Source organism: Halichoeres trimaculatus, unplaced genomic scaffold (genome assembly GCF_033239565.1).
Source record: "Halichoeres trimaculatus isolate MK-OKI-2021-1 unplaced genomic scaffold, fHalTri1.1 fHalTri1_scaffold_14, whole genome shotgun sequence".
Lineage (NCBI taxonomy): Eukaryota > Metazoa > Chordata > Actinopteri > Labriformes > Labridae > Halichoeres > Halichoeres trimaculatus.
This window is the reverse complement of record NW_027437192.1, coordinates 8,512,048-8,539,713: the sequence shown is the minus strand read 5'-3', so window position 1 is coordinate 8,539,713 and position 27,666 is coordinate 8,512,048. Positions and strand designations below refer to the sequence as shown.

At 40.6% G+C, this 27,666-nt stretch overlaps 1 protein-coding gene across 6 annotated transcripts in view; it reads left to right on the top strand.

Annotated features, from left to right (window-relative positions):
* The window catches only part of LOC141802744 (uncharacterized), a 46,878-nt gene extending 22,473 nt beyond the window's left edge, over positions 1-24,405 (top strand). The window contains exons 2-18 of one of the 6 annotated variants that reach the window (XM_074686445.1): positions 761-976; positions 3,818-3,886; positions 4,124-4,144; positions 8,305-8,468; positions 8,658-8,766; positions 9,554-9,658; positions 14,381-14,500; positions 16,521-16,666; positions 16,776-16,918; positions 18,877-19,124; positions 19,316-19,658; positions 20,565-20,745; positions 22,909-23,013; positions 23,143-23,193; positions 23,288-23,342; positions 23,431-23,679; positions 23,798-24,404. In XM_074686445.1, coding sequence (XP_074542546.1) covers positions 761-976; positions 3,818-3,886; positions 4,124-4,144; positions 8,305-8,468; positions 8,658-8,766; positions 9,554-9,658; positions 14,381-14,500; positions 16,521-16,666; positions 16,776-16,918; positions 18,877-19,124; positions 19,316-19,658; positions 20,565-20,745; positions 22,909-23,013; positions 23,143-23,193; positions 23,288-23,342; positions 23,431-23,679; positions 23,798-23,808 — 2,336 coding nt within the window. In that variant the 3' untranslated portion in view covers positions 23,809-24,404. Of the gene's footprint in view, positions 1-760; positions 977-3,817; positions 3,887-4,123; positions 4,145-8,304; positions 8,469-8,657; positions 8,767-9,553; positions 9,659-14,380; positions 14,501-16,520; positions 16,667-16,775; positions 16,919-18,876; positions 19,125-19,315; positions 19,659-20,564; positions 20,746-22,908; positions 23,014-23,142; positions 23,194-23,287; positions 23,343-23,430; positions 23,680-23,797 lie in introns of all 6 variants that reach the window. The other 5 variants (XM_074686447.1, XM_074686446.1, XM_074686450.1 and 2 more) reach the window with 5 other exon arrangements.
* Positions 24,406-27,666: the final 3,261 nt, after the last annotated feature.

Genomic DNA, 27,666 nt, shown 5'->3' with positions numbered 1-27,666 from the left:
GAAAACTTTTCAGATTGTAAATTATCACCATCTGAATGTGTACAACTAAAAAGATCAGTAAATTACTGGTAATAATTGATCCTTAACTTTATAAATAACCCTTCATCTCTTCATTTATCTGAGACTCATTCACTGTTTGTGTCGTACAGTAAGGTCAGGGATTTATAGATTAGTTAGGAGGCTCTATAAGGATAACTAAGCTATCCTCATAGAGCCTGTTACGATCACTATATCTTTTAAGGTGAGGGAGCTAATACACACTTACGCAACTACCTCAGATGATCTTCTCTCCTGCTGCAGGAAAAGCCAGTGTGTATCTTTCCTTCTGCTGTATTTTTACAGTGAATCTGCTGTTTCCTTTAAAGATAACTGAGATTTATTCCCACACCTCAGACTCACTTACTGCTGTTGTTTTTCACGCTGCAGAGCTGAAACCTTTAGAGACACTTAAGGGCAGAGTTTAGCACCTGTTGTGCGTGAATAAGTTGCGAGTGATTTGTAATGAGGTGAGAGTGTTGTCTTAATGAAGCCGTAAAGGGTATTCAAGGTTTACAGTGACAGTGTGTCAGTGGTAAACGTGGAAACAGAGTCATTAGTGTTTACTCTGGAGACTGAGCACCGAAGGGGAATGACACAACAGAGGAAGATGCATCAAACGCTTTGAAATCAGCTTCTCAAAATGCTTTAAAATACCAAATAGTAAACAAAGAACATCAACGATCATGTGTTTTTAATAAATTATTTTCTTTCTGTCCTTCAGCTCTGCCGCTGCAGACGGACTCTCAGTCCATCCACAATGGGGACAAAACTCCAGGAAAGGACCTCCTGACTTCAGATGACTCAGCTGTCACAGACCTCTCCCCTAAAACAGACTCCAGCCCCAGAACAGAGACCCCCACCAAGACAGAAGCCTCTTCCAAGGCAGATGCCAGGCCCTCGACACCTGGCAGCAGCAGCAGCCCTCAGCCCAAGAAAGGTGGAGTACTTACAAATTTGTGTGTCAATATCTGTCAATATTGGCCTTTGTTCACTTCATTTTCAGACTTCAGGTTGACATAATCCTTATTAGATCAGATAGGATGCTAGGTTCAAAGTTGACTAAGGAGGTATTAGCGCTCATATAAATGCCTCTGAAGCAGACATAGCCAACCAAAGTCATAGCTAATATAGCACTGCGTTAAGATGGCAGATAAATAGCGACTTAGTGTCACTTTTTGTTTCAACTGGAAGCAGAAGAAAGTGTTGTGACAGTCTCTCAGACTCGTGAAATAAGCAATCAGCATGTTTTGATACTGCTGCTGGTCGTGTGACTGCGTTGGGCTGCCAGCTCATTTGTTTTCCCATCAAAAGCAGCTCCAAGTTGCTGCATAATCACTTCAAAAACAAAACACTGCAGTTCCTCCAACACTGTTGGTTAAGAAGGAAACTAAGATGTGGAAGGAAATCAAGAAATTTTGCTGCAAGTCTGGATGCACGTTGAGTTTTTCCCAAAGGACAGATAAGTGTGGAAGGACTGATGAAGGTGTTGGAGGAGGTTATAACGAATGGTGCATGGAAGTCTAAGTCATTCCAACCTTCTCTCCTCTTCGCCATGTCTGCATACGAGCCACACTGGAGCGTACAGCCGTGCAGAAAAGTCTCCTCAAGGTAGAGAGGGAGGAAATTCAAGTTGCCATGGAGATCATGCTGCAACTGCTGCACGGTCCTCTGTGATTGGTTGGGAAAGCGCGGCATACATATTACATAGAGCACAGAGAAGAATGGCTGCAACAAGGAGACGGGCTGAGCTGCGAGCACCCCAGGGGTCTCTGCTTTTCAAACAGCGTAAAGCTCCTCTTTCACAGCCTCGTGTCCTTCAGTTTAACCTCCGTGTGATTTAAAATGTATCAGGATTCACTCACAATAAACGACCCGAAAGCACATTTACATCACGGTGAAAAGACATCAGCTGTAGAAGAGATGCAACTCTACACGAACGAGTGGTCTCTTTCCTTGTAAAAGCGAATCTTGGAAATTAATCTCCTGCCGAAGGAAAGCCTGTGGGTTGCGCCCATGAATAGTTTACCAAAATCTCTGCCAATGCCAAACAGCGTTTACATCAAATTAGTTCCAAGCTTCCCTGTCTTTGAGTTTGATGCAGACACTGGTAAACTCTTTTATTGAAGTTGTTTTATCTGCAGCGCTAGCTTCTCTTTTCTCTTTGTCCGTGTCTGGGATATAGTCGCCCCAAATGTTCTTCTTCCCCAGCTCGTCCCCAGGGATCCTCAGACTTTTTCAGGCCAGATGGGATATGTAATCCCCCCAGCGCGTGCTGGGTCCCCTCACAGTTGGAGTTGTTCCTGGGAAACCTGCAGAGGGAGGCGGGCAGAGCAGCGTATCTTTAATCAGATCCTCGAACCACCGTAGCTGGTCGGCTTTGATGTCAGTGAGGGGAGGTTCTCACAGGAAGCAAAAAGTCTCAGTTAGACCCTTTTCATGGTTTGGGTTTCTGTAGAGAGCTCTGAAGCGACTCTAATCAATGCTTTTTATTCAGAAAATAGCAAAAATTAATGTAAAAAGTAGCTTCTGGGAGTGATAAGCTCACAAAGAATTGTCACTGAACTGTTTTCAGCTCTACTCACTGTACATTTTCTTCTACTGTCATCACAGACAACTTTTGTCAATAAAATGCTCATAGGCAACTGCATGTAATCTGCTGAGCACTAAATAATAGAATAGACTTTATCCCCAAGTGGAAATTCAGGAGGAGTCACAGCATCAATCAAGAAAACAAAAGTAAGAAAGTGTATAGAAAGTGCAAAAAGGTCCATAAGAAATTAGATGCTGACAGCTTGTCCATCATTGTCCAGTTCAGCCAGCCTCCACCTCCACAGGGTCCAGGACTGAGCTTCTTCAGCAGTCTGTTCAGTCTCTGTCTCCTGGATCCTGTCTGCTCACAGCAGGTGAAGCTCTTCCAATGTAGCAATGTCTGGTGTTAGCTCTGTTAGCCATGTCTGTAAATAGCATGATGCTACTCTGCCCTCTGGTATTCCCTCTGTTGCTGGGTTAGCACAGCTAGCTTGTCCATCTTATTGGAGATAGATCTTAAGTTTCAAATAACGATGGATGGAAGGACAGGTTGATGTGGTCACTTCTTAGCTCACACCTGAGAACCAGCACCTCCCCTCCTTCTCCTCACCTTGTGGGGAAACATCCGGCCTTGCACCAGTTAGCATTGACATGCTACAGGCTGCTAACAGCTGATGTCACTCATTAACAATGCAGCCATGGTTACATGTAGGATCTCCAGTCAAACACAGGAGAAAAAAATAGTGAAAATATCACTGACAACAAAACCCAGTTTGGTGTCCATGACCAACAAATGAACCATACAAAATAATGATCCACTCCAAATACAAGGATGACGAAAAAGAGACTAAAAAATTACAAGAAACAGACAAAGCTCCTGCAACAGGCAGCCACAACCAACAGGGCGGCAACAAATGAATAGTTATAAAGATAAAAAGATAATAAGATAAAAAATAGTAAAGACATTTGGAGATTAGCTGCTAAATGTTGCTTCATTTAGCCAATAGAGTGAAAACGTAGCGGTAATTCTTTGTTACAAGAGCATGGGAAGAAATCAGAAATAAGTATAGATGTATTGTTTTGTCCACAGGGGGCGCCAGAAACAAAGCCACAACCCCCAAAAGTTTCAAATAGGAGCTTCAATTTCAAAAGCTCTTGATCTCTAAAGCTCTTAGTAGCACTAAATCCAGGTTACCAATGTATGTTTTGATGATCTAAGATTCAACTAAAAGGTTTTTTTTCTCCACAGATTCGATGAACTCGGAGCAACGACAGAAACTTGCCAAGGAGCGGAGAGAGGAAAGAGCCAGATATATCGGTAAGAAACTACATTTATGTGACATACTTAGGCCTTAAGTGCTACAAAGCAGTAAAAACAATCCTCAAAAAGCCTGCTGGTGCTGCATGAAGTAAAACTTGTTGTAACCAACATGATGCATGCAATCCTCTATTCCAGTTTAATGCAGTTTTAACTTTCCTCTCCTCTTTGTCACTCTGCTCTGGTGTGACTGATGGTTACTGTTGTCTCTTATTGTTTCTCTCGCACGGCTTTCAGAACAGCAAACTCAGCTGCAAGGTAAGGGGATTCACTAAAACCCTCAATGACACCGCAGCAGTCATGCCATTTGGGAATAATCAAACTCAATCATGGGAATCACTGCCATGTTATTTTTCTTAATTTCTGCCTTGAATCGATTGTGTTACTCATTCCTGTCGTCATTCAGTGGACGCTTCTGAACCCTGTGAACCCTCATTAGTTTCACTTTTGGTTTAAGTGTTTCCTTCCACTTTTGCTTAGTTTAAATTTCGCTTTATGTTCCTCTGCATTCCCACCCAGCGTGCAAACCAAACACATATAATCACGGTTTACTTTCTGCGGCTGCAGAATGAAACTTTCCCCTCTAATGGAAATACAGGGCTGGCTCAAAGACATGAAAGCCTAAATCAAGATTTTAGGCAGACTTCTTCTCACTGTGGATGGAGGCCAGAGCTGAGTAGAGAAGTCTCATGGAGCCGGAGGCACTTGGCGTGAAAAATGAGCCGTCATTAGCAAGAATCAAGGCGAGGCCTCTCAGACAGATTAGATTTAATTACTACTTTCATTAGCATCAGTAATTTGGTCATGCTGCAGCCACACTACAGTTAAAGGGGGATTCTGCTGCCTTTTTGTTGATAATATCCAAGGTAACACAGCTTTGTTTGATCTTAGATAGTTCTGCAGCCTGTTTATGTCCGTATTTTAGGTTTAAATGCTGAGTCTTAACATTTTAAATGTACAATAAATATATGAATCAACTAAAAAGAGCATTTTGTTGTGTAACAGCAGGCTGATCTGCATATTTTATCTAAATCTCTGCAAAACTGATCATGCATAAGCTTTCTAGCGAGCAAACATTAAACTAACATTGTTTTTAATCCTTCTTCAAAGAATGCTAACATAACTGGATTTGGGGGGAATTGGATTTATGTTGGAGTGAAGTAGCTTTGTCATTGTCAATGAGGCACAGACGTGTGCGCCTCTTTGGCTCATTAAAGGAGATTAGCTGCTGAATTCTGAACCAAACACAGAAAAGGTCCCTCCCTACAATATTTCTTCATCCTCGCAGGGTTAAACCTATTGAAAAGTGTTTTGAAGCTTTACACGAGCCGTGTCATGTCATTACCTGGGTCAAATCCAGCATGTAACGCACCCTCATCTTCACTCATCCTGACCTTTCCCATTGTTTTGTAAGCAGGCTTATCCGCAAGTGATAGCACAACTGCACATCTTACATTCAAGGCGACACAGCTGCCATTCAGCACAAAGGGGGTTTAATTTAAGAGGATTGATACCGTTTCAACATTCCTCTAAGAAATGAGCCTCAGCAGCGTATGTGCAAAGACAAACTGGTCTCTGCTGGAGACTGCTGCAGGACTCAGCAGGAAACTTCAGCTTATTTACTGTTATCAGGATTATAGAGCAATGATCACAGCATCTCCCATCTGCTGCACAAAGCCTGTTTGGCTGTCTGTTGTGGAGGAAGAGGAAGAGTTGGAGTGATTTTAACAGCTGGAATTAACATGAGTAATCTATTAAGAGAATTGTCTTCAAATCAAAGATTTGTTTATTAAATTAAGCGACACATAGAACAAGATTTATGTATTTTCATGTTGTGCCTGATCACAACTTTCATGTTTCAGACAGGCTTATGGAAAGGCTTTGTTGATGTATTGGCAAGTTGAACAGTTTCTTTAAATATTTGTACAATATTGGATGTATTTCCATGAAATATTTCAGAAAAATTCATGGTTCCCAGAAGATGCATCCTCATATTTAAGCATTACTTGTCTCTTCATTCTTATAGTGAAGTTAACGTAAATTGAGTAAAATTTCACAAAATCTAATCAAAGGACTATCACAAAACAAACAGAAACTCATGGTTCCCAGAGGATGAACCTTATTATTCTAGTGCTTTCCTTGCTCTTTCTTGAGGTGATCAGTCTACTAAAATATCTGCACATCCAAATGACTAGGAATGGGAATTGATAAGATTTTGTCAATACCGATGCCCTTATCGATTCTGCTTATCGATCTGATTCTTTATTGATTCCCTTATCAATTCCTGTTGTGAATTTTCTTGGTACAAAAAGTAGCTTTACAGGTTTTCTGTGTCAACAACATTTAATTGAGTTTATACTGTAAGTGAATAAAATGTAATTGGTCCCTGAGTCTGAATACTTCTGGACATAATTATACAGAAACAGGTAAAAATTGCACACCATGTGATGTTGATGTACTGTGTTGTTATATATTAATTATTCAAGTAGGCCATCAAGTGTCTCAAAGTGGTTATAGCAATGGATTAAGTTGTTTGGAAGCTTTCCGTCGTTATGAAGTCAGCCATGAGCTTTCAATTGCTAGTTAGCTTTTGACATTTGAAATTCTCAGTATTTTTTACAAAGAGTTGATGTGATGTGTTTCTGAGCTGAAGTTATACTGCTAGCATATCAATGCAGTTTCCCATGTACATTAGCATCAAGCTTGCGCTATTTTGTTATTTTGGTAAGTAAGGTGATTTACTCTATTACGAATGTACTGAATATGAATCTCCTGAGAGAGAGCAATGTACATTTCTTTATGAAGTCAGTTCTTCAGTAAAACTTCAAGCTGAAAATCCTGAATCAGAGTTTTCTTGGGAAACGTTATCTAACTGCTAAGCTAGGATAGCTGTAGCAGACTAGTCCATGTAAGGCCCGGCGGCTCCGGCACAATGTAAAGAATTAATGAGGGAATCATGAGCACAAAGGCTAACGAGATCAATGGATTGAAACATTTCTTATCGATTCTCACCAGGAACCGGTTTTCGATTCCCATCCCTACAAATGACAGATTTGCTCAAATGTGTGAAAAAAGACGCAATTCTTTGTTTTGTGTTTTACGTGTTCATTCATTCTGATGGTGACGTTCCCATTAGGTATGCTAGATGTCACCATATCTATCTGAAGGAATGGCAAAAATTATAGTATGAAAATGTAGCTATGGTTCCCGATGAACCTCGTAACTCAGTTGTTTTTTCTCATCTCCTCTCTCATGTACCAATCTAGTGAGATGTCAAATGTGTAGAAAAAAAAGAATAATTTTTGATTCCCAAAACATGACAAGCCCAATAAATTACTACTTTTTTCCCTCGATCTAGCACTTAAGGTTAAGTATTTTACTTTAAAAAAAACCTTAAAGGTCAATCGATTTAGAAATTTGATGTTCCCAAATTATGTAGCCCCCCCCCCTTAGGACGGAACCTGCAGCCCAAGCGTTCTGTTACCATGGTAACTTTGCGACAGACAAACTAACTGCCAAACATGAAATGATCATTCCATTCTGGAGATGTGCGGAGCCCAAAATGATATAATTGTCATGTTGTAGACATCACCAGTGGCACATATTTCTGTCGGTAAACCATATAAAAGTGGATTTCGTGTAATATTAGCTATTACACATTAATTCTGTAAAATATCACAACATCTATTCAAAGAGCATCCACAAAACACAGTAGAGAAACTTATGGTTCCCAGAAGATAAACCCGATCTCATTGCTGCTTTCTCCTTTCTTTGTCCTTTCTTGACTGCATCAGTCTAGTTAAAGTCTTACCATCAACCTGACAGATTTGCATAACTTTTTAAAATTGATGAATCCTCTTGTTTTAGTATTGAGTAACTGCACCACCATGAAGCTGACAATAACATGTTCAGTGAAAATGATCAACTTCTTGATATGACTCATGATTAAACTTGGCACAGATTGTCCTAATCGCTTCAGGGTGTACCATTAAGGCTTTAATGATTCTTTGTGTTTCAACTTGTTGCTTCATTAGCTTAGCTTTTGTCTATTACAGCAGTTTGCGGCTAATGATGTCTACTTCAGCATTAGCTGAACTGTTAGCTGTTAAATTGAAATCATTAACTCTCAGTGATTATGATCTCAAAGCCATGATGTTAACTTTGTTATTGAACTAATGAGCCAGTATCACGCTGCTGCTAGTATTTAGCTTGAGGCACTAATGTTACTAGGTGAAGCCTCACATGTAGTAGACAGTGATAGCATGAAAAATCAGCCCAGCAAATCAAAGCAGATCACTTCAGCAGTCTGACTTTGCTGATATAGAAACTCTAAGTGAAGGAAAACATCTTCATCTGATCTTTCCTCTCTCTTCTTTTTACTGTTTAAATATTAACCTCTCTCTGTGGTGACCCCACAGCTGCCAAGAAGGCCCAGTGGCTGGAGAAGGAGGAGAAGGCCCGACGTCTGAGGGAGAGCCAGCTGGAGGAGCGCAGGAGGAAGCTGGAGGAGCAGAGGCTGAAGGCGGAGAAACGCAGAGCTCTGCTGGAGGAGAAACAGAGACAGAAACTAGAGAAGAACAAGGTGAGGAAACATCCATCGAACTCCATATACAGTTTTTGGTGCCTATAGCAGTTTCAGTTTATTCCCACAAAATTCCCTCTCAAAGGATGTTTTTTTTCTTAAATGTCTTTGAAACTTTTATGTAAACTGTTGTGATTTTAAAAACATGACTTTAAGAAACTGATTGACAAAGCCCTCGTGGTCCTCCAGGAAAGATATGAAGCAGCTATCAAGCGGTCGACAAAGAAGACGTGGGCAGAGATCCGCCAGCAGAGGTGGTCCTGGGCGGGCGGACTCAACCAGACCTCCCGCAGAGAAAGTGAGTTCATCATAAATAATTACAAGAAAACATGTATTTAAAGCCAAACACAATGACTGGATTACGTAACACACCCTCTCAGTAACTCGAGGTTTCGTTCAGACTCTGACTCATGGTCAAAATGATGCAACTCAAAGAAATCGTTCCTGGAGGGTTTGCTGTCATAAAGGCGCGGTACCAGACACAGAGGCTACTCATAATGTGTGATGTTAAACCTTTGTAATCCCTCCCTGTGTGTTCAAAGCAGAAAAGGAGATGTTCAAGTACAAATTATTTCCGCCCAAAAGTGATCACGCAGGCAGAAAAGTAGGTAGCTGTTGAGTTTTCATTAGATTAGCAGTGTGAGTGCTGCTTTTCAAGGAGCTGTGAGCTAATCTTCTTTTTCAGACTGAACTGTTTTATGGTGTCAAACATGTGACAGGCGACCTCTTTTGGATTCGTGACGCTGAGGTCAAGAGGAGTGTGAAAGATCCTGAATGTGTGTGAAATAGTGTTTGAGTGTGTGCTACTTTACGCCAGCAGAAAGAGCAAAAAGCAAGCAGTAAATGTGATGTATAAGAGAACAAACCCTTCCCAAACTTTCCTTAAAGTTCCTCCCCTTTTCCCTGAGTCTGAATTAATCTCCTCCTAAGTGTTAGTAAGACGACGTCAGAGGTTGGTGAGTCCCTGAATCCTCCAGATCCAACACCAAAGGGAGTCAGCAGCCCCTGAAGTCCTTATCTGGGGCCGCCTTGCACCCCGGCCGCCTTGTGAACACTTGTTGTGTGTTGCGTTCTCTCCGGTGCAGGCAGATGCTCGGCCTCCACGGTCAACTTGCCAAGACAGGTGGACCCTGTCATTAACAACAGGCTGTCCAAGTCCTCTGCCACGCTCTGGAACTCCCCCAACAGAAGTAAGGACGACCCGACGTCAATGTCCACCAGGCTCTCTCCACCCCTCCTCCCTTCCTTTTCATCCCCCTCCACCTCCTCCCCCCTCCTCCTGATTCTAATCTGGTTTTTGGTTTTCTTCTTGATTTATTATTATAACTGTCGTCTCTGGTGGCCTGCCTGCCTGCCTGTGCTTGGTGACTGGTCATTTACCACCCACTCCCTCCTCTTCTCACGCTCTCGGTCTCGAATGCATCGTGGTTTTCTGTTTTATTTCAGTTGGTGGTGTTCATTAATTTGAGTCTCCTTTGCATTTTTGATCAGCCTCCCTCACATCGACATCACTGCAACATGACCTGTGATGTTTTTTTTGGTTTCTTTCATGGGCTTTTTAGGTTCACACCGTGTCTCATCACCTTCTTTTTGGTTGTCCCCCTCCACTGTACTGTTGGTGCTTTGGTGTGGTGGTGGTGGTGGTATTGGTGGTGGATATGATGATGTGATTATTACAGCTGAATATCAACAGTTTAATACAAGTGCACTGTGTTACATACTGGTTTTATGAACTGTTTTCTGTTAACATGTTCCTGTTTCTATAGAGATAAAACCTCTCTAGCTTGGAGAGTTATTTATAGCCACGTGTTGCTTCAGCCTTAACACAAACTCTACACACCTACTCTCCACAACATGCGAGGCACTTTTTGTACAACAGGATGCTGTTCAGATATTTAAAAGTCTTTTTAGTCTATTTAGAAAACTTTAATTATTTTTCCACAAAAGCAACATTTTTTGTCGTTGAAACTAAAAAATCATACCACTGCACAGTTTATTTTGGTTTCAAACTAGCTGAAATAGAGTTTAAAGTCATGCTTGCAGCTCTGTGAGGCATAACCCAGACACAACAGTGCATTGAGCTAAATGCTACTGTTGGCATGCTAACATCCTCATGACACTACCGACATCTTGAGCATGTACAATGTTTTTATGACATGTTTCTTAACTAAGCATGTTAGCATGCTAACATTAGCTAAAAAAAAAGTGGCTACGGTGCCCACACAAAGATTGGTAGCACAAACTATAAATGGCTAACATGTAGCAAAGTGATAGCACAAGTAGATGAGTGCTGTAAAGTTGGCAACCATTTTTTATCAACCAGTGTCAAAGTAAAGTGTTCAAACTTTAGCCACCTGTTGTGTAATGTGAAGCTAAAAGCTAAAAGCTAAATAAGAAATCAAGTCAGTGAGCACTGAGTTTTTGACTGGTAGAGCCAAGGCATGAGCAGAGTGGATTAGCGTCACATCCTTTCTGCTAACACACATTTACTTTACATTCAACAGCAGAACAGACCCTCGTGTTGAGAATTAGCGGACTCATGCTAATAGAAAGTTCTATCACTCTGGTGTCTGCGTTAGCTCCTCTACTCTGCTAGCCGTGTGATGAACGACACAGGAGCTCTCATTTTTTAGCTGTGCTGCCAATCAATCATCCTTTAATATCAAAGACCTAACTAGAAAAGAAGACTGAAAATAAACTTTTGGACATAAATTAGCATGATTAGCACCAACTGTATACAAAACAAACTGCTAAAACTCGAAGCAAGTGTTAACGTTTTTTTTTTTTTGTTCAACATTGTCATATTAGACTTAACATGAGCCACAGATACCTGACCTATCAAGGAAAAATGTCTTATTTCAGGATGTTAAAAAACAGAAATAATGTCATTATTGCTAACAGGGTAAGAAAAATGTCCCTTTAAGTTTATTGAAATGAGACCGTCTACAAGATACTAAACATATTTTGTTCTCAACTGGCACTTTTTCTTTTCTACTCTTTACAAGCAGTTTTTTGTCGTTTTTGTCTTTAACTATCTTTAAATTAGACATTTTTCTGTACTTGCTAGGTGAATGTGTCTAAAATTAGGTCTAAGAAGGTCATTTCTATAAAAAACAACACATCAAAACTTGATTCAGTTTTGTTTTTTGCTCTGAATGTTTGAGGAAAAAAACATTTGATGTGTTTTTTAGTTCAACCTACATTTTGGCTTCTCTTGGGACAGCTGCTGTTCTGGCCATCGTTTTAAACAGACTTAAACAGAGAGGAAGAAATGGTCAGCTTGAACAAATTATCCACTTTGTTAATTTAAATGGGTATAGAGACAAGTTACAAAATCACACAGAGCACAATAAACAAACCTAGGGCTCAAAGATATCAGAATGTTGGAAGGATAATTGATGGCTCTTCAATATCTCAGGGTGCTTTACCTCATAAGTTTTGTGTATTACCTGGCTACTATAATAATCCTTTATTTAACCAGGTAAAAGCTCTCTTTTACAAGAGCTGGCAAAGTTAAGATACAAACACAATGCCAAAAAAAAAGTTGATCCAAAGATAATTTTATTAAAGGAAAACGTTTGAATTAACTTGTATATCAAACACATTCATCACTTCTGAGTTGGTCCACGTGTAGCTCTGTCTTCATCACACTTCATTATGTGTCATCACAGATCATCCACAGTGCAATCAGCAGTCTGACCCTCTGCTTCTGTAACCACAGTAAAGACTCAGATTCGGTGCTCGATCACGGCTAACACAGATGATCCGATACTGCAGAAACACCAGAGGATCTGTTTTGGTACATTTCTCTGCAGAGTCGGATCAATACTAGAGCTCTGGCTTTAGGAGACGCTCTGTGATCGTGTGAGCAGGGGCGGTGACGTTTTTAGATCAGGCATCAATCTGCCTCCAGGTGAACCGTCGATCAGGCAGCTCAGAGCGGTCTCTTCTTCATGCCGCATTGGATGAAGTGGAGGAGGGAGACCACTGTTGCCTGGCAACAGGAGGTGGCAGCGTTATCAGTTAGTCATAAAACATGTTGTTAAAATGATGCAGCAGAGGCGACCATATGAGCTGTTACATAAAGAGGGCCAGAATATGGTTAGAGTTACATGTTCAGCACATGGTGTCGTGTCGTCTCAGCAGCTCAGCTTTGAATGTTTCTGTGTGTCTGTGTCCCAGGGGTCATACATACCTTTGTGTATGTATGTTTATACTTTGTGTACGTGCAGCACTCATGGTCAAAGTGTCACCTGCAGAGATGTGTTCACACTGCGTCATCAGGTGATGTTTCGGACATTCAGACTCACTGGAGGAGTCTGTCTGTCTGAATGTTTTTGTCTCCTGTGCAGCTGTTTTTTTTTATCTGTTGTTTGTTGGAGCAGAAGAAAAAACAGAAGAGCCTTTAAACACCCTGTACGGTGTTACTCTGTAGGCCTCAAAGAGCTAAAATATATCAAACGTAGGGATTTTGGGATAAGCTCCAGTCCCATATGACAAACAATACTCCGTCTTATCTTTTTTTTTTAATCCACTGTGAGTAGAGCACTTAGCAGCGTTAAGTGAGTTATAGTGGCAAGGAGAAATTTCCTTTTAACTGGTAGAAAATCTTGGCAGAATTAGACACCTTGACTTAAAATTTATGATCATAGACTGATCCAATACTTCTGGAACTAGCATTAACATTGTTGCAAGGATGATGGTGGTTTTATGGAACCTATAAGACCACTAGAAAAGCTATAGTCAGGGATTTTAGCTGGACATGACGGTTTAAAGAGGGGGTATTCTGCTTTTCAAAGTGCAAATTTTCAAACTGCTACGTGTATGTTGTAGAAATCCCTGAATCCATCTATAATTAGCTTAAAACCAAACATTTGAGATGAGGGCCTCAAACACCAAGGTCTGCCCCTTACAGGCCACCAGAGGGCTGGCCAATCAGAAGTAAGGGGGTTTTCAGAGTGGGTAGCATTAAAGAGACAGCAGATAAAATAAAGTGGTTCAGACATAGGCTGAAATAAAGATTTTCTAAAATATCAGTGTCAGAAAATCTCGAGTCTTTTGAGCTGTAGATTATGTAAAGTTACTATATGGGCTCCAGAGGGAGGGTATCAAGCCTAAAAGAAATCACAATACCCCTCTTTAAAGTAATTAATAGCAGACAGACAGAGGAGAGAGCGGGAAAGACAGGAGCTCAGTGCGTCAGCTGCTTCCAGTAGTTATTAAAACTTTTAAAGATACTGTACTTGAAGAAATAAATGTAAAGAAAGCTTTCCACCATCTTCTGCAGGTCTAAAGTTTTAAATACTTAAAAGGAAACGTTTCAATCGTGGTGTCTTTCTTGGTCAGCATTGAAGAAGTTTCTTTTCTACAATACTCTCTGTGGAGACTTTGGAGATCTGAGCTCTCACTGAATCATTCATCTGCCACTTTTCCCTTCTGGTGGCTTTAAAGATTCACTCACGCATCAGAAGTTTCTCACTGATACTTTCAGACGCAGTGGCAAAAATATGTGAAAATGGCCTTTATTTGTTCCTGTGTTCGGGGCTTTTATCTAAAGCCCAAAGACAAATAACATGTTGCCTCTTGCCTTTTTGGAAATTATCAGTGTTTGCAGTAGAATAAACATACAAAATGATGTTTATTTGCCCTGATTTTTATATTTTGACGGTCATAACCTGGTAACATTTCACTGGATAACATCCTCCTTTAATATCTGAGTGAGGAAGAATCAAACAGATTGTGTTGAGTGTGTGGTTGTAAATGTGTGTGTGAGGATCAGTGTGTAACTGTACACCTCCATCAGTGTGACTGTCCACCTGTATGACAGTGCACCTGCATACAGGAGAAACTGAAGGGTGAGTATGTGTCTCCTATGACAGTAGCTCGACACTAACAGCGCCCTCTTCTGTCAGCCCGCAGCCTGCGTCTCAGCCCCTGGGAGAGCCGCATCGTGGAGCGGCTCATGACACCGACGCTGTCCTTCCTGGCCCGCAGTCGCAGCGCCGCCACCCTCCTCAACAACAGCGACTCCCGTGAGTAACCGTTGGCTGTGGTGTGCAGGGTGCAGGAATGCTCTGTTGTGTCACCTTTTGGTCCCTTATAGGGTGTTTGATATAAGGGACACAGTTTGTTCCATACTCTCTAGGCCTGGGACGATAATTAATAAACCAATTAATTGTATTATAAATGAAATATACACGATAATTCAAAGCCAAGAGTCACCTGGGCATGTTTGTTCCATTGCAGAATGAGGAAACCGTCTAGTCAGTCATCCGAAATCTTTGTCTCCTAGGAGACGCGGGGGCAGCTAGCATCAGGCTAGCGCTAACACACGGAATGCACGAATGCAGCAAGTTAGCCGTGTTAGCTTGACAGGGGCAAAGCAGGTTAACGTAGTAGAAATTAGGAGGAAAAAAGATGATTGTAAAGCAAAATGCCACAGCCCCAGCAATTGAAAGAGTTTATTGCATTCTTATGATAAATTATTTTATATTAGTGGTTAATTTGGTCTTGAAATTATATTCTTAAAGGGGACATATCATGCTGATCCCTGATTTAATACTTACATATAATATAATAAATTTGAAAACAAGACCTTTCACCCCCTGAATTTTCAAAAAATGAGATATTGTATTTTTTCTGATATCCCAGAACGAGATTTGATGCCTCTGAAAATAGGTCATAGCCATTTGGCCGTGAGATTTCGACCTTCATGACGTCACGAGGATCCTTTCTTTGTACTGGAGTAATCTGATAAAGCAGCTCCTCCTCTATGATGTCAGTTAGTCACATAACCGCCACCGAGGGATACACCCACCAAGAGCCGCCTGACTGAGTGCTGGATGCAGGGACTCTGCTCTGCTGAGCAGCTCGACTTTACATGGTGAATTAGCAGTTAAAACACTGTAGTTTTAGCAGACGTCGTAATACTTGTGAAATTGTGATATTTGCATGCTTGTTCTGACATGCACAGTGAACCTGGACCACAGTAATGCTGCGGTAATAACAAAGTGACGAACTGACGGTCGAGGCGATTTTTAGACTACACTTTCAGCATGATGGATAAAACAGACAGAGAAAAGTGAAGGAGCAGGATGGAGCCCTGTTATAGAAATAGTTTGGTGAAGTCTGCCTATATTTCCACGTATAAACTATACATGTTACAGTACCGGTTTGACTCACCACACTGAAGCGTCCTGAGATGATCTGTGTCGAGGTGGATTTTCTTCCTACTGAGCTGCAGAACCGTCCAGGTCTGACTCGGGGTCCAATACAAAAGGACGTATCCTACACTCTGCCATTTTATTAGTGCTATCAATGCCTTATGGTGAAGTTTTGGCAAACAGCAAACTCGCTTGGTCTGCTCCATTCAATGTGGCGATTTTGTAAATACTGTCATGCTGCAAGAACCGCCCCCCTGGCTCTACCCCCTCCGCCCCTCTGATAGAACCGACCAATCAGAGCACAAAGGGCTGTGACGTTGCGAGGTTACTGGAGGTCATTCTCCAAACGGAGCGTTTCAACGAGATCTTCAAAATGGCCTAAAATGAGGATATTGAGAACACTATTGTGGGGCAAAGAAGGAACTAAATGACTTGTACTGAGGGCAGAAATGCTTTACAGGCATCCTAGTCTGGCATAGTGAAAAGGAGAAACAAGCATGATATGTCCCCTTTAATATCGTTTTTCGTCAATAACTGTGGGACAATATATCGTCCAGCAAAATTTGTTATCAGCCCAGGCCTAATACACATTTATCATTCAACACCAGCATGGTTGTGTTTCCTTATTGAAATTTTTATCTCTACTCAAACTTTCAAACGACAAATATATGATCAGAAAACTGTAGATAAATCATCCCCCTCAGCAGGATGTGAGTCATCGTTTTCATCATCTCATGCTGTTGTGTTGTCTTCATTGTGAGGTCTCCCGTGTGGTTTTTCACCATCATGCATGTTGTGTTGTGTGTGTTTGTGTGTGTGTTTTTCTGTGGGGCCCTGACCTCGGCCCCGCTGCTGCTGCTGCCTCTCTGCATGTTGGGGTGTCACTCAGACTCTCACCACTGCTCCCGTTCAGCCTCTGCCAGCCCGTTCAACACCTGCTCCCACCACCCGCACCAGAATGCCGAGCGCTGGAGGGTGTCCTCGGCCAGCACGCCGGACATCACGCAGAGACAGCGCCGGAGAAACTCCACACCGGTACATACACATGGACACACACGATAGTTTTCATTTACACATAAATGCACTGCCTAATCTCAGCCTGTGGTTGTAAACATTTGTTGTTTGTGCAACTTATCTCTTCAAGGTGGACAGAAAGAAGAAAGAAAAGAAGGATAAGGAAAGAGAGAATGAGAAAGAGAAGAATGCCCTCTCCAAAGAGAAAGTGCAAAAGAGGAGACAGACGGCATCACCTACCACTACGACCCAGAGATCCAGACCAGAGACCAGGTATCATCTTCAAACACTGACTCATATTTACTGTAATCTGATGAAGAATTGATGAATCAAACTTGTGCTGAAGCAAGAGAAAAACAGAGAAAGAGAGAGCAGGTTAATGTCTGACAGATGGTCCAAGGTGCTCTAATCTAACCCCTAAAAGAGACTCTGCTGGACTCTATTCAGACAGTCAGCAGTCAAGGTTCAGTGTGCCAGCAGCAGGTCTATGTGTGAGAGGAGCTCTCAGACAGCATGTTTCTTTTTTCCGGATTAATGTGCCAAGGGGGAAAACGATGGCTCCTCGCCCCTCTTCCTCTCACGTTACAGCCCCCTGCAGCCAGAGAATCATGGCGGCTGATTGTGGAGTTTCAGATTCACTCCTGTGACCTAGTTTTGGCTCTATGTAGCACACTGGGAACCTCATTAGCTTTTCTCACTGTTGACTGTATCCTCACAGCAGCCATCTTGCTCTGATGTCACTCCCAGTTTATGAATCTTATATTTTCCTGTTGTGTTTTACTCCTGTGCATGTCCTCCTCTAACTCCCCAAGTAAAAAGTGATAAAATGGATAATAAATCTTAAAAAAAATCTGAAAAGACTGACTATATGAAGCAAAATATTTCAGCACACAACCATTTATTCAAGCTAACACAAGTGTATCTGCAAAATATGTGAAGAAAATTGTGAATTTAGTGCTCATTTTTGAAAAACTAAAAGATTTCTGTAAGTTATCAGTTCTTCTGTATTGCTAATAGTTTACTACTAATGTTTTACTTATGACAAAAGTTCAATACTTTCTTGCTAACAGTTTTTTTTTTGTTAGAGAATAGTTATTTTCTACTAGCTTACAGTTTTGTGACAGCTAATGATTTTATGTTAGCTTGGTTCGATTAAGCTAGCATGTGTTTTCCGCTTGCTTGTGGTTTTGTTCTGGCTAAGAGTTTTGTGTGAAATAAAATTGCTCTCAGGAAAAAAATAGCTAATAATTTCATATTAGCTTTAAGATCATTTGAACCAGACAACATTTTATGGTAGCTAGTAGTTTAGTGTTTGCTAATAGCTCATTTTCCAATCTAACAGTTTTGTATGTGATTTAAGTGTTTACCGGCAAAATTTTGCTCAAAGATTTTTGTTCTTTTTTTTAATATCTTACAGTTTTGTGCCAGCTAATTATTTTATGTTAGCTTACAGTTCATTTTGACTAGTTTATGTTTTTGCTAGCTAACAGTTTTGTACATAGTGAATGATGCTGACTGGCATATGTAACAATAGTGCTCATAAAATTAAGCTAATTGTTTTTGTTAACTCATAACTCTTTCTTTTTTTACTTGCTAACATTATTGTTCTAGCTAACAGTTTTATGTCTGCTTTTATACTAGCTTTTAATTTTTACTAGCTTATAGTTTTTTGCTAGCTTGTAGCTTTGTGTAAGCTAATAGTTATTTTTCCTTGGCTTACAGGTCTGTGCTAGTTGATAGTTGTTATGGCTTTTTATTGCTGGCTTTAAGTTACTTAGCTTATGGTTCTTTTTTGGTAGCGAACATTATTTTGCTAGCTTGTAATTTTGTTCTGGTTCAGTTTTTGTGCAACAAAAATGCTCACTTGACAATTTTAGCTCATGGTCTATTTAACAATTTGGGAGTTAGTTTGCTGATAGTTTTGTGTTAGCTTAAGTTTGAATTTGACTTGTTTCCAGCTTTTTTCTGACCTAAATCTTATTGTAAGCTAATAGTTGTTTTGTTATGTTTTTTAAACTAGCGTTTGTCGTAGCTTTTGTTTTGGGTAACAATTGTGTCCTCTTAAAAACTTTTGTGCTTTAAACATTTTAGCACAGCTTTGTGCCAAACAACAGTTCTTTGTTTTTTTTTCTTTTTGCTTGCTAAAACACAGCAGAGTAATCTTCCATGCTAGATTCTCCTTTCTGTGTCTGTTTCTCCTGCTGATATTGACTTCCTCTCCTCCCCTTCAGCACTCCGAAGCCCAGAAACAGACCTCCATCACCTGCCCCCAAAAGTCGTCCCTTGTCCCCGCTTGTGCCGGCTGTGGCATCCAAGACCCCGACGGGCAAAAAGACTCCCCCACCTCCTGGCACCAAGGCCCGACCCAAACGAGCTCAGACGCCCGCCAGGGTACAGCCCCAGACGGTCACTACGGTCTCAGTGGAAACAGGCCAAGAGGCGCAGCAGTCGCAGCCTGGAGCTCCAGAGGAGAAAAAGAGTGAGTGTGGTTACCAAAGGGGCAATATCCGTGTTCAAGGTGACCTGGAGGTTTTTGGCTGACATTAATGTGAAATTTAGCGTGGGCACACATGATTCCTGCAGAGTGTGTGTGTGTGTGGGTGTGTGTGTGTGAGTGTGTGTGTGTCCTGTCTCCTAATCCTCTTGCTCCTCTCCTCTTCTCCCTGACAGGCTCTGCTAATGTTCCCGCCATCGTGGTCTCCTCAGCTCCTGTCACACCTCCATCCCTCAGCACACCTGTTGTATCAGTGGCCTCCCCAGCTGTGCCAAACACAGAGCCCACTGCTTCTCCTGCTGCAGCCTCAACCAGTACTCCTTCTCCTCCTGCTCCTGCACCGGTTATAACCTCTGCTCCTGCTGCTGCACCCAGCCCAGCTGCACCTGCCAGCAAACCCTCAGCCGGCACCAACGACCCAGAGGAGGCTGCTCGAGTGCTGGCTGAGAAACGCAGACAAGCCAGGGAGCAGAGGGAGAGGGAGGAGCAGGAGCGCCAGGAGCAGGAGCAAAGGAACAGGTCAGACTTCAGACTCACTGCAGTATCACTCACGAGTTTGTGGGTTTAATTTTTCATTAAATACTCAACATCAACTTGAGATTTGCAAATTTTAAGTGTTTTAAAGAAGAAAAAATATCAGAAACACCTTAAATATGATGTAATCCAACAATACAGCCGTGCAATAACAAACACCTTCAAAATTACTCTGTATTGCGTCACATTTTAAGGTTATTTTTTACCTCTGAAGATCTAGATTTTACTGACAAAAATAGACATTTTTAGTCTCATAGTTGATCATGAAAAAGAAATCCACATTTTTATGTAACTCGCAACTTTATTTTTTCATGTAATTTAGAATTTCCAAGTACTTTTTTTTTACTTGCAAGTTAGTTTGATTTCAGTTTTTGCTGTTAACATGAAATGATTAATCTTGTTCTTTTAGATATCAAGCTGATTTCTTTTGACATTTTGGACCCTAAAAAAGTGGAAATAACCTTACTGAGGTAACTGTAGGCTGATCATTTGGCTTACATGTGACTTAGTTTAGTTTATTTGTTTGTTTATTGTTTTGTGGACAGTCCCCTTTAATTCACTATACAGTAAAAGAGGCAGCTTTTGCCTTTACGGTGAATTTCCAGCTGTAGTCCCCGTTATTTGTAAAATAAGCAACCGAAAATGCAATTGTCAAGTTTTAAAATGCAAAAGAAAATACATAACATGTATGGTTACAAAAGGCCTAAAACAAAAGGAAGAGACATTCAACTTATCATGGAAAATTAAACAGACAGAAAATTGACAGCATGACAAAGCAATTAATGCATTCAAGGCAAAACTGAGGCAACAAATGGTGAAAAAATAATCATAGAGGCCACATTTTAAGCACAAATGGTGAATACCGTTTGTAACACCGTTTATTATTTTCAGGATCCTGCGCGAGGAGGCGATGGCCCGGGAGGCCGAGGAGAGGAAGCGCAGAGAAGAGGAGGCTCGATTCATGGCCGAGCAGCAGCGCCTGAGGGATGAAGCCCAGCGAGTCCAGGAGGAGAAGGAGGCGCAGGAGCGAGCCAGAGCTGAGCAAGAGGAGAACGACAGGCTGCAGAGACAGGTCAGTGTCTCTTTAACAAAATTTTTGGTTCAAAGCTTTGGTTCAGTAAATTTTTGGTACAACAAAGGACACAAATGCAACTCTTTTTTTTATTATGAACATTTTGAATTTCTGTCTTCTGTCTTTTTCTCTTAATTGCGGCATCAACAGGTTTCGTAATAAATAACGTTTGGTTTAAAATTGTAAAACAAAACATAAAAGAAATAAGAATTATGCTGCAACCTTTAACCAAAAGAGTCCACGATAAAGAAAAGGTAATTAAAGCATTCAAGGATAAAAAAAATATAGGTGAGGTTATTTTCTCAGTCTCTTGTTGTAAACAAATACACAAAGTCTCAAGTACAAAATGAACAGTTCAAGCTTATAGGCTAACAAACTAAGATGTTGTCTTTTCTTTTTTAGGGGAAGGGACTTTTCCATTTAGTCCAAAGGGCAGCATTAATGGTTCAGTTCCAGCTTGAATGTCTGATTAGCTTCATTTAACTTTCATGTTTTTTGTCAGAAAAATCAAGTTTGCTCAATGATCTCCTTTCTCTTAGTCCCGGTTAAGTTAATGTTTGCTTGGTGCCTCTTGAGATGCTTTAACAAATTTGACGTGTTGCCAGCACTGCAGCCAATGACTGTTGAACGTTGGCGCACTTGTCGACTTGTCTTTGTCTGGGAAACCAAAATGTTCCCAAACAGGAGACCTCAAAGATACCGGGGGATCCTCCACCTCGAGCTGTTGATCAGTTGAGGTTGCCATGCCGCTTGTGGTCTGTTGTGTGCTTCCTCTTTGCAGACCTTGAGGGAACCCGAGTACATGGGGAACAAAACTTTTGGTCCCCCTAATACTCATGAATCTGCACGACTGCATAAGTGAAAGTAATATTGCACATGAGGTTAATACATAATGGATAGATTAGTAATACTGCACGTTTAATCCTCCTCCATCCAACACTTTATCTGTGAGACACATGATCACTCTCTGTTAACTGTAAATACTGTTTAACCTTCTAAATTTCCATTAACCACCATGAACCCATGTGATCCCTTCATGGAGTAAGCCCACTTACCATCTGGGCAGATTAATGCACATAAAGGGGGAGCGGGTGAGGGGATACTGTACATGGGAGTGAACATCAGACAGGGTCTGCCTCCCTCACCCCCTGACTGTCTGGCATCTGGACAGATTAGAGGAGAAGAGTTTGTGCTGCTGTCACGAACGATGTGTGTCAGGGGAGTCAGAGACCCCTTGTTTCCTCGTCTGCCCGGCCTGATGCCAGCTGCTGACCTCCATAATGGCGATGGGCACAAGCTGAGGGAGCCATTGTGATGGAGGGCAATAGTGACAGGCCTGTGTTGCCTCTGTGTCGCGCACTTGTCTCTGCAGTGGGCTGATAGTCGGAGAATCAGCGTACGCCATGCCTGAAGCTATCAGCCATGCTTGACTCCCTTTTTCCCCTCAATTGGACCTTTGTTCTGGCCTGACAGCTCACCCGCCGGAGACTAAAGGGGGCTCATGTTTAAGTGTTAGGCTCTCTGCGGGGTTAAGAGTCTGACCAGATCAGATTTATACTTCTCTGATTGAATCAAACAGCCGTAAAACCAGATTCAAACAGAGTTTCACTTTTAAAAGCTGTGATTTCCACTCTCATGATAATTTATGTTTTCATCGCTTACATCTGTTCGGATGGTACTGAGGCTAAATATCAAGTGAAGCATGTAATAGAGTTACTCAGATGATATCAACACTGGCCTGAAGGCTGCAGAGGATACTGGGCATGTGCTGCCACCTGGTGGTCAGGAGTGGATTTCCATCACAGCAGAATCACACAGCAGTGAAATTAAAGCGCCTTTTTCTGCATCTTTTAATTAGATCATCGCAAATTTCATCATCAAATGTTAGTTTTAATCTTAAGATTGATATCAAATTGTGTCACAGAGCATTTTCATAGGGAAGACTTCTTGTGTAATTCACAATTTAAAAACAACTGGAACAGCTGCGTCATGAGTGAACATTGAGTCATTGTTGGACTTCTCTAGAAGTTGTTATAAAACTTGGAGCTTGTAAAAGATGAAGCCACAACTTAATGTCAAATATCAAGAAAAAAACATCACATGATACTTCAACAACTGTAGTTTCCTGCTCATATTTCCTGAATTTTTCATTTCTGTCTTCAGAGAGAGGAGGCTGAAGCTAAAGCCCGCGAGGAAGCCGAGCGTCAGCGCCTGGAGCGGGAGAAACATTTCCAGAAAGAGGAGCAGGAGCGGCTGGAGAGGAAGAAGGTGAGAACACAGAGAGTGAAGATTTCCAGAGTTCAGGAAGTCACACAAGTTCACAGTTGATTTCATCTCCTTATAAAAACCTCAGCAGCTTATCCTTATCGAAGTGATTTCTCTGCCTGGTTTTCACAGCGCCTGGAGGAGATCATGAAGAGGACTCGTAAAAGTGATGCAGGAGAAAAGGTCAGTGTGAGCCGTCATAATCAGGCTTGTAAAACCGAAACAAACCTCTCTTTTTTTCGAGTAACAAATGTCTTTTTGTTCTTTTTGATCACAGAAGGAAGTCAAACCTTCTCCTCAGGTCAATGGAAAAGACAGTGGGCTCAGTAAAGGTAACTCCAACATCTTTGATCACAAATAAAAAGCTGTTCTGAGTCTGAAAAATATTTATGAACTCTTTTGAATTTGATCTTTCTGCAGCTGTAAACCTGCAGAGTCCAGATGCATCTCAAAGCGTCTCTGGTCCTGTCGTAAACGGCGTGCAGCCCGCCGCGCACCAGAACGGCGTCTCAGCTAATGGTGAAGCAGCTGATTTCGAGGAGATCATCCAGCTGAACAACGGAGGAAAGCCGGCTCAGAGCGGGCTGGTCAATGAGCCAATCATGGCCTTCGAGGGCGGGGAGCCATTCAGGATGAAAACAGGCCCCATGAAGCCTCAGCATGTCGCAGGTACCCAGCAAAAAAAGGCACAGGACAGACTTTGATTTTGCAGCAGAGTCATAAGTTGAGTTTTTAAAGCTGTTTTGACTCTAGATCCTCATCCCCTCTCTGTTTGTGTCTCCCACAGAGGTCCTGTGAGTCCCCACACAACCACGGAGAAGAAGCGCCTTATGTCTCTGCTTGAGCTATGAGATTCATGCCACACCACAGCGGCTTATTAAAGAAAACGTGTGCCAAAACAAACAAAACTGCGCTGACTTCACATCAACAGTTTATCTGCCGCAGAGGACGACACGAGAAGGAGTGAAAAAACACACAACGAACTCATCCGAAACATACAAAATACAGCAACAACAACAACAAGTATTCTCCACCGCGTGTTCTGGTGCAGCATTGTTATTGTCACATACAGATTTTATGGTGCACCTTAAAGATGACTGACTGTGTAACAGATTTTAAAAAATACAGTATAAGACCCTGGAAATACATAATATTTGACAATGGTTGTTATTATTACCGTCGTTAAGATATTGTTGTTGTTATCTTAAGTTGAACTTTGTGTGTGTGCGTGTGTGTTTGTTGTTTCTGTCTTGAATTATTGAGTTATTTAACATGGGGAGCATTGTAAGGACGGGCCACAGACAGTGTATGTAAATGTATAAAGAGCCCGGCTGCCTCGGCCTCCTGTGACGGGGGATCTGTGAAATAAAGCTTTATGAAAGGGGCTCTGCGTCCATCTGTCTGTGTGTTAAAACAATACACGCATACGAATAAATAACATTCATGTACCATTTCTTTATCTTTTGATCATATCCACTTTGTCAAAGAAAAAACAACAACAGAGGAGCTTGATTTAACCTCAATAGATTTGTAATTTCTTCTATTTTTTGGGGGGGACCCCTATGGATGAACCCAATAAGTAGTCTTGGCACCTTAAAGAGGCAAACGTGACGTTCAGACCAGTACAGATAAGACATGCAGGGCCCACCATAGTTTAAAGCCACATTCACGGTACGGACAAAAGCAAATGCAACACAGCTACCAAACACTGTCTACAACATAGGTAGCGGTGGCATCAACCATCAGTTTCTGATCAGGTATTTTGAAACCCAATGATGGTCGTCATTGTATCAAGACTGAACCTAACTTAAGTCATCTGAGACAATTACAGAGGTGGAAATAAGCTCCAAACATATAAACAGATACATGTAAAAAAGAGGTTTCTTGATTTTTAATACTAGGCTTCAAAAGAAATTTATTCATACTGGAGAGTTCTTCATTTTATCATAGGATCCATTGGGAATTTCTTTGCTTTTGGAGTCTGCCTCAAGTGGGCACCCAATGTTCTGTATTTTTTTTCTATTTATTCATTTTTAATTTATTTATTTTTATTATTAATTTATTTAAATCATTTATTTCAATTAAGTCATTTATTTCAATCAATTTATTTTTTATTAATATATTTTCATTTGTTTATCTATTTATTTTAAATCGATTTATTTTTATTATTTTTTTCATTTATTTATCTATTAATTCCAAATTTATTTATTCTTATTAATTCATTTTTTAATTTATTTATTTGAATTCATTCATTTCAATTAATGTATTTTTATTAATAATTTTATTTATTTATTTATTTATTTATTTATTTATTTATTTATTTATTTATTTATTTATTTATTTATTTATCAGCTTCATTTTTCAACACTGGTCATTGTTGTTTGCTACATAGCACATATTGTTGGTTGAGCGTCAGTCCCTTAACTGATGAGACGAATAACCAATCATAATTTTGCGAGTCTGGGTTGTAGAAAATATGGTTGTTATTCATATGTGTGATATGATCTAAATATCTCCCCCACTGCCGTGTCTCAGAGTGACCAGAAGGTGGCAGCATTGACTCTTAAGCACAAATAACTAAACATTAAATGCCTTATAATGATTACTTTTTCACCTTTACGAACACAATAATTAAAAACATTTAGAGTAGAATTATTTATAATAAAATATTAACTGTGTAAGAATAGGAATGGAAGGTCAGGGCAGTTAAGTAAGAAGGGGCGTCCTGTAAAGTTTGTTTTTTAAAGGTGATTTTTAGAAAAGATACTTTTTAAAAAAAAAAACTAAAAATACCTGCACCTTTTATCCACCTATGAAAAGGTTTCAAGTATTTATGATGGTACATTTAAAGGAAAATCATTAAATTTTAAACAGCAGAGGAGCAGATATCTGGACGTCCATCACCACCATGATTCAAGCTCCAAACCCCCTGAATCCTGTCATCCCTATCGTGTTTTAAACCTTCAATGCTTCTTGTTCTTCTGAGTCACTTCTATTAAGGAGAGCTGTCTTTTATAAAACTTTCAGACTCCAAAAATAAGAGTGAAATGTTAACAGATTCTCTTTATTTTTGACATCAGTTTAATGTCTTTGCCTGAGGCTTTTTACGACACAGAGAATTGCTCTGACCCCAGATGACTCTGACAGTAAAGTCCAGCCAAAGTGTCAAAGATTTTTCATCCACTTGCTTTGATGCAATCTAACAGGCAAATATCAGAAGCCCTGTGGTCACTTTCTTTGCACCTTCCAGGTAACTTTGTCCTCAAATGAACTCTCTCCTCTGTGACTGATGGTCAGTTTACATCTGTCATACGGTTGCTAGCGTATCGAGTGTCTCACAGAATACACTGGACCTTGTTTCACTGGGACCAGGCTGCCATTTGGCGCTGAGATGTGAATCTGGACTGAAACCAGGCAGTGAGGCCATGTTGACTGTATATGTTTGCTTTGGATTGGCTGGTGACTTTGTAATTACAACGTTCACTCACCGTACAAAGCAGATCTGTACTAACAGTCTATGAATAATGATGCTTTTAAGCACTCTGTCGTACTAAACAGGGCTCTATACTGTAATATGATCTGATCTATTTATGGTGGCATCACACCAGCTTCACCTGTGTGAGACAGGTGCACTTGTCACACTTTGACTTCATCTTGCAATTTATGATCCAAGGCCACCTTTAGGTTTCACTTTTAACCATTATGTGATTGTTTTGCCGTTAACTGATTAAATGCTTTGGGATTAGTTTCTTACATTCCTGGTCCCAAGAGGATAAAGCTCAATTTGTTTGACAATTAAACAGCTTTTCATCATGTGACATGCTTGTCATCTATTTACATACTGTATCTCATCAATTTTGGCTCATTGTCTCTTGATCTCTGCATGAAGATTCATGGTTCCCACAAAATGGGCCCTGATAACTTTGATGGTCCCCTGACTTTCTTTTTAGCGCCAATTTTTGAGAATTTAAATTTCACAGATCTAAAAAAGGATATGGACAGTTTTTGATCAACAATACTAAAGTGAACATGCAGTCGACTCAACAACTGTAAGTTGTCACCCTCAACAGCCACCACCTGAATAACTGATCAGTTAACATCAGAACCCCTGTGTTGGTTGCACATCGCTACGATTTTGTGCTTTAATGCTTGACTAACCAGATACAGCCTCATGCAATTTCATCTCTATAATCTTGACAAAAATACTGACAAACCATTTTGTGCTACTAGATTTCGTCTTGTAGCACTGGTCTGTGCTTGTTTACATCCAGGTGGTAGAGCACTATAGCATTACTGCCACTTGCAGATGGCTGCATTATGACTTAGCAAGAATTTTGGGCTTAATGTATAGATATTAAATATTACTTGTTTTTGTATAATTTTAATTAATTTTATTTATTCATTATGTATTATTTTTATATAACTTTATTTTATTTTTCACATTTTTTTTTATTAATTTTGTTTTATTATTTTTTTTATTTATATTTAAAATATTTTTCATTGTTCTTGTTGCAATGACAAATAAAGTTCTATTCTATTGATAAAATATTGTTTGTTTGTTTTTTTTTCACCTGCAGGGCAAAGTGAAGTGTGGTGGTGCTAGCTCTGCTAACTTAAGCCATACTTAGCAAACCAATTCAACACTGTTCACCCATA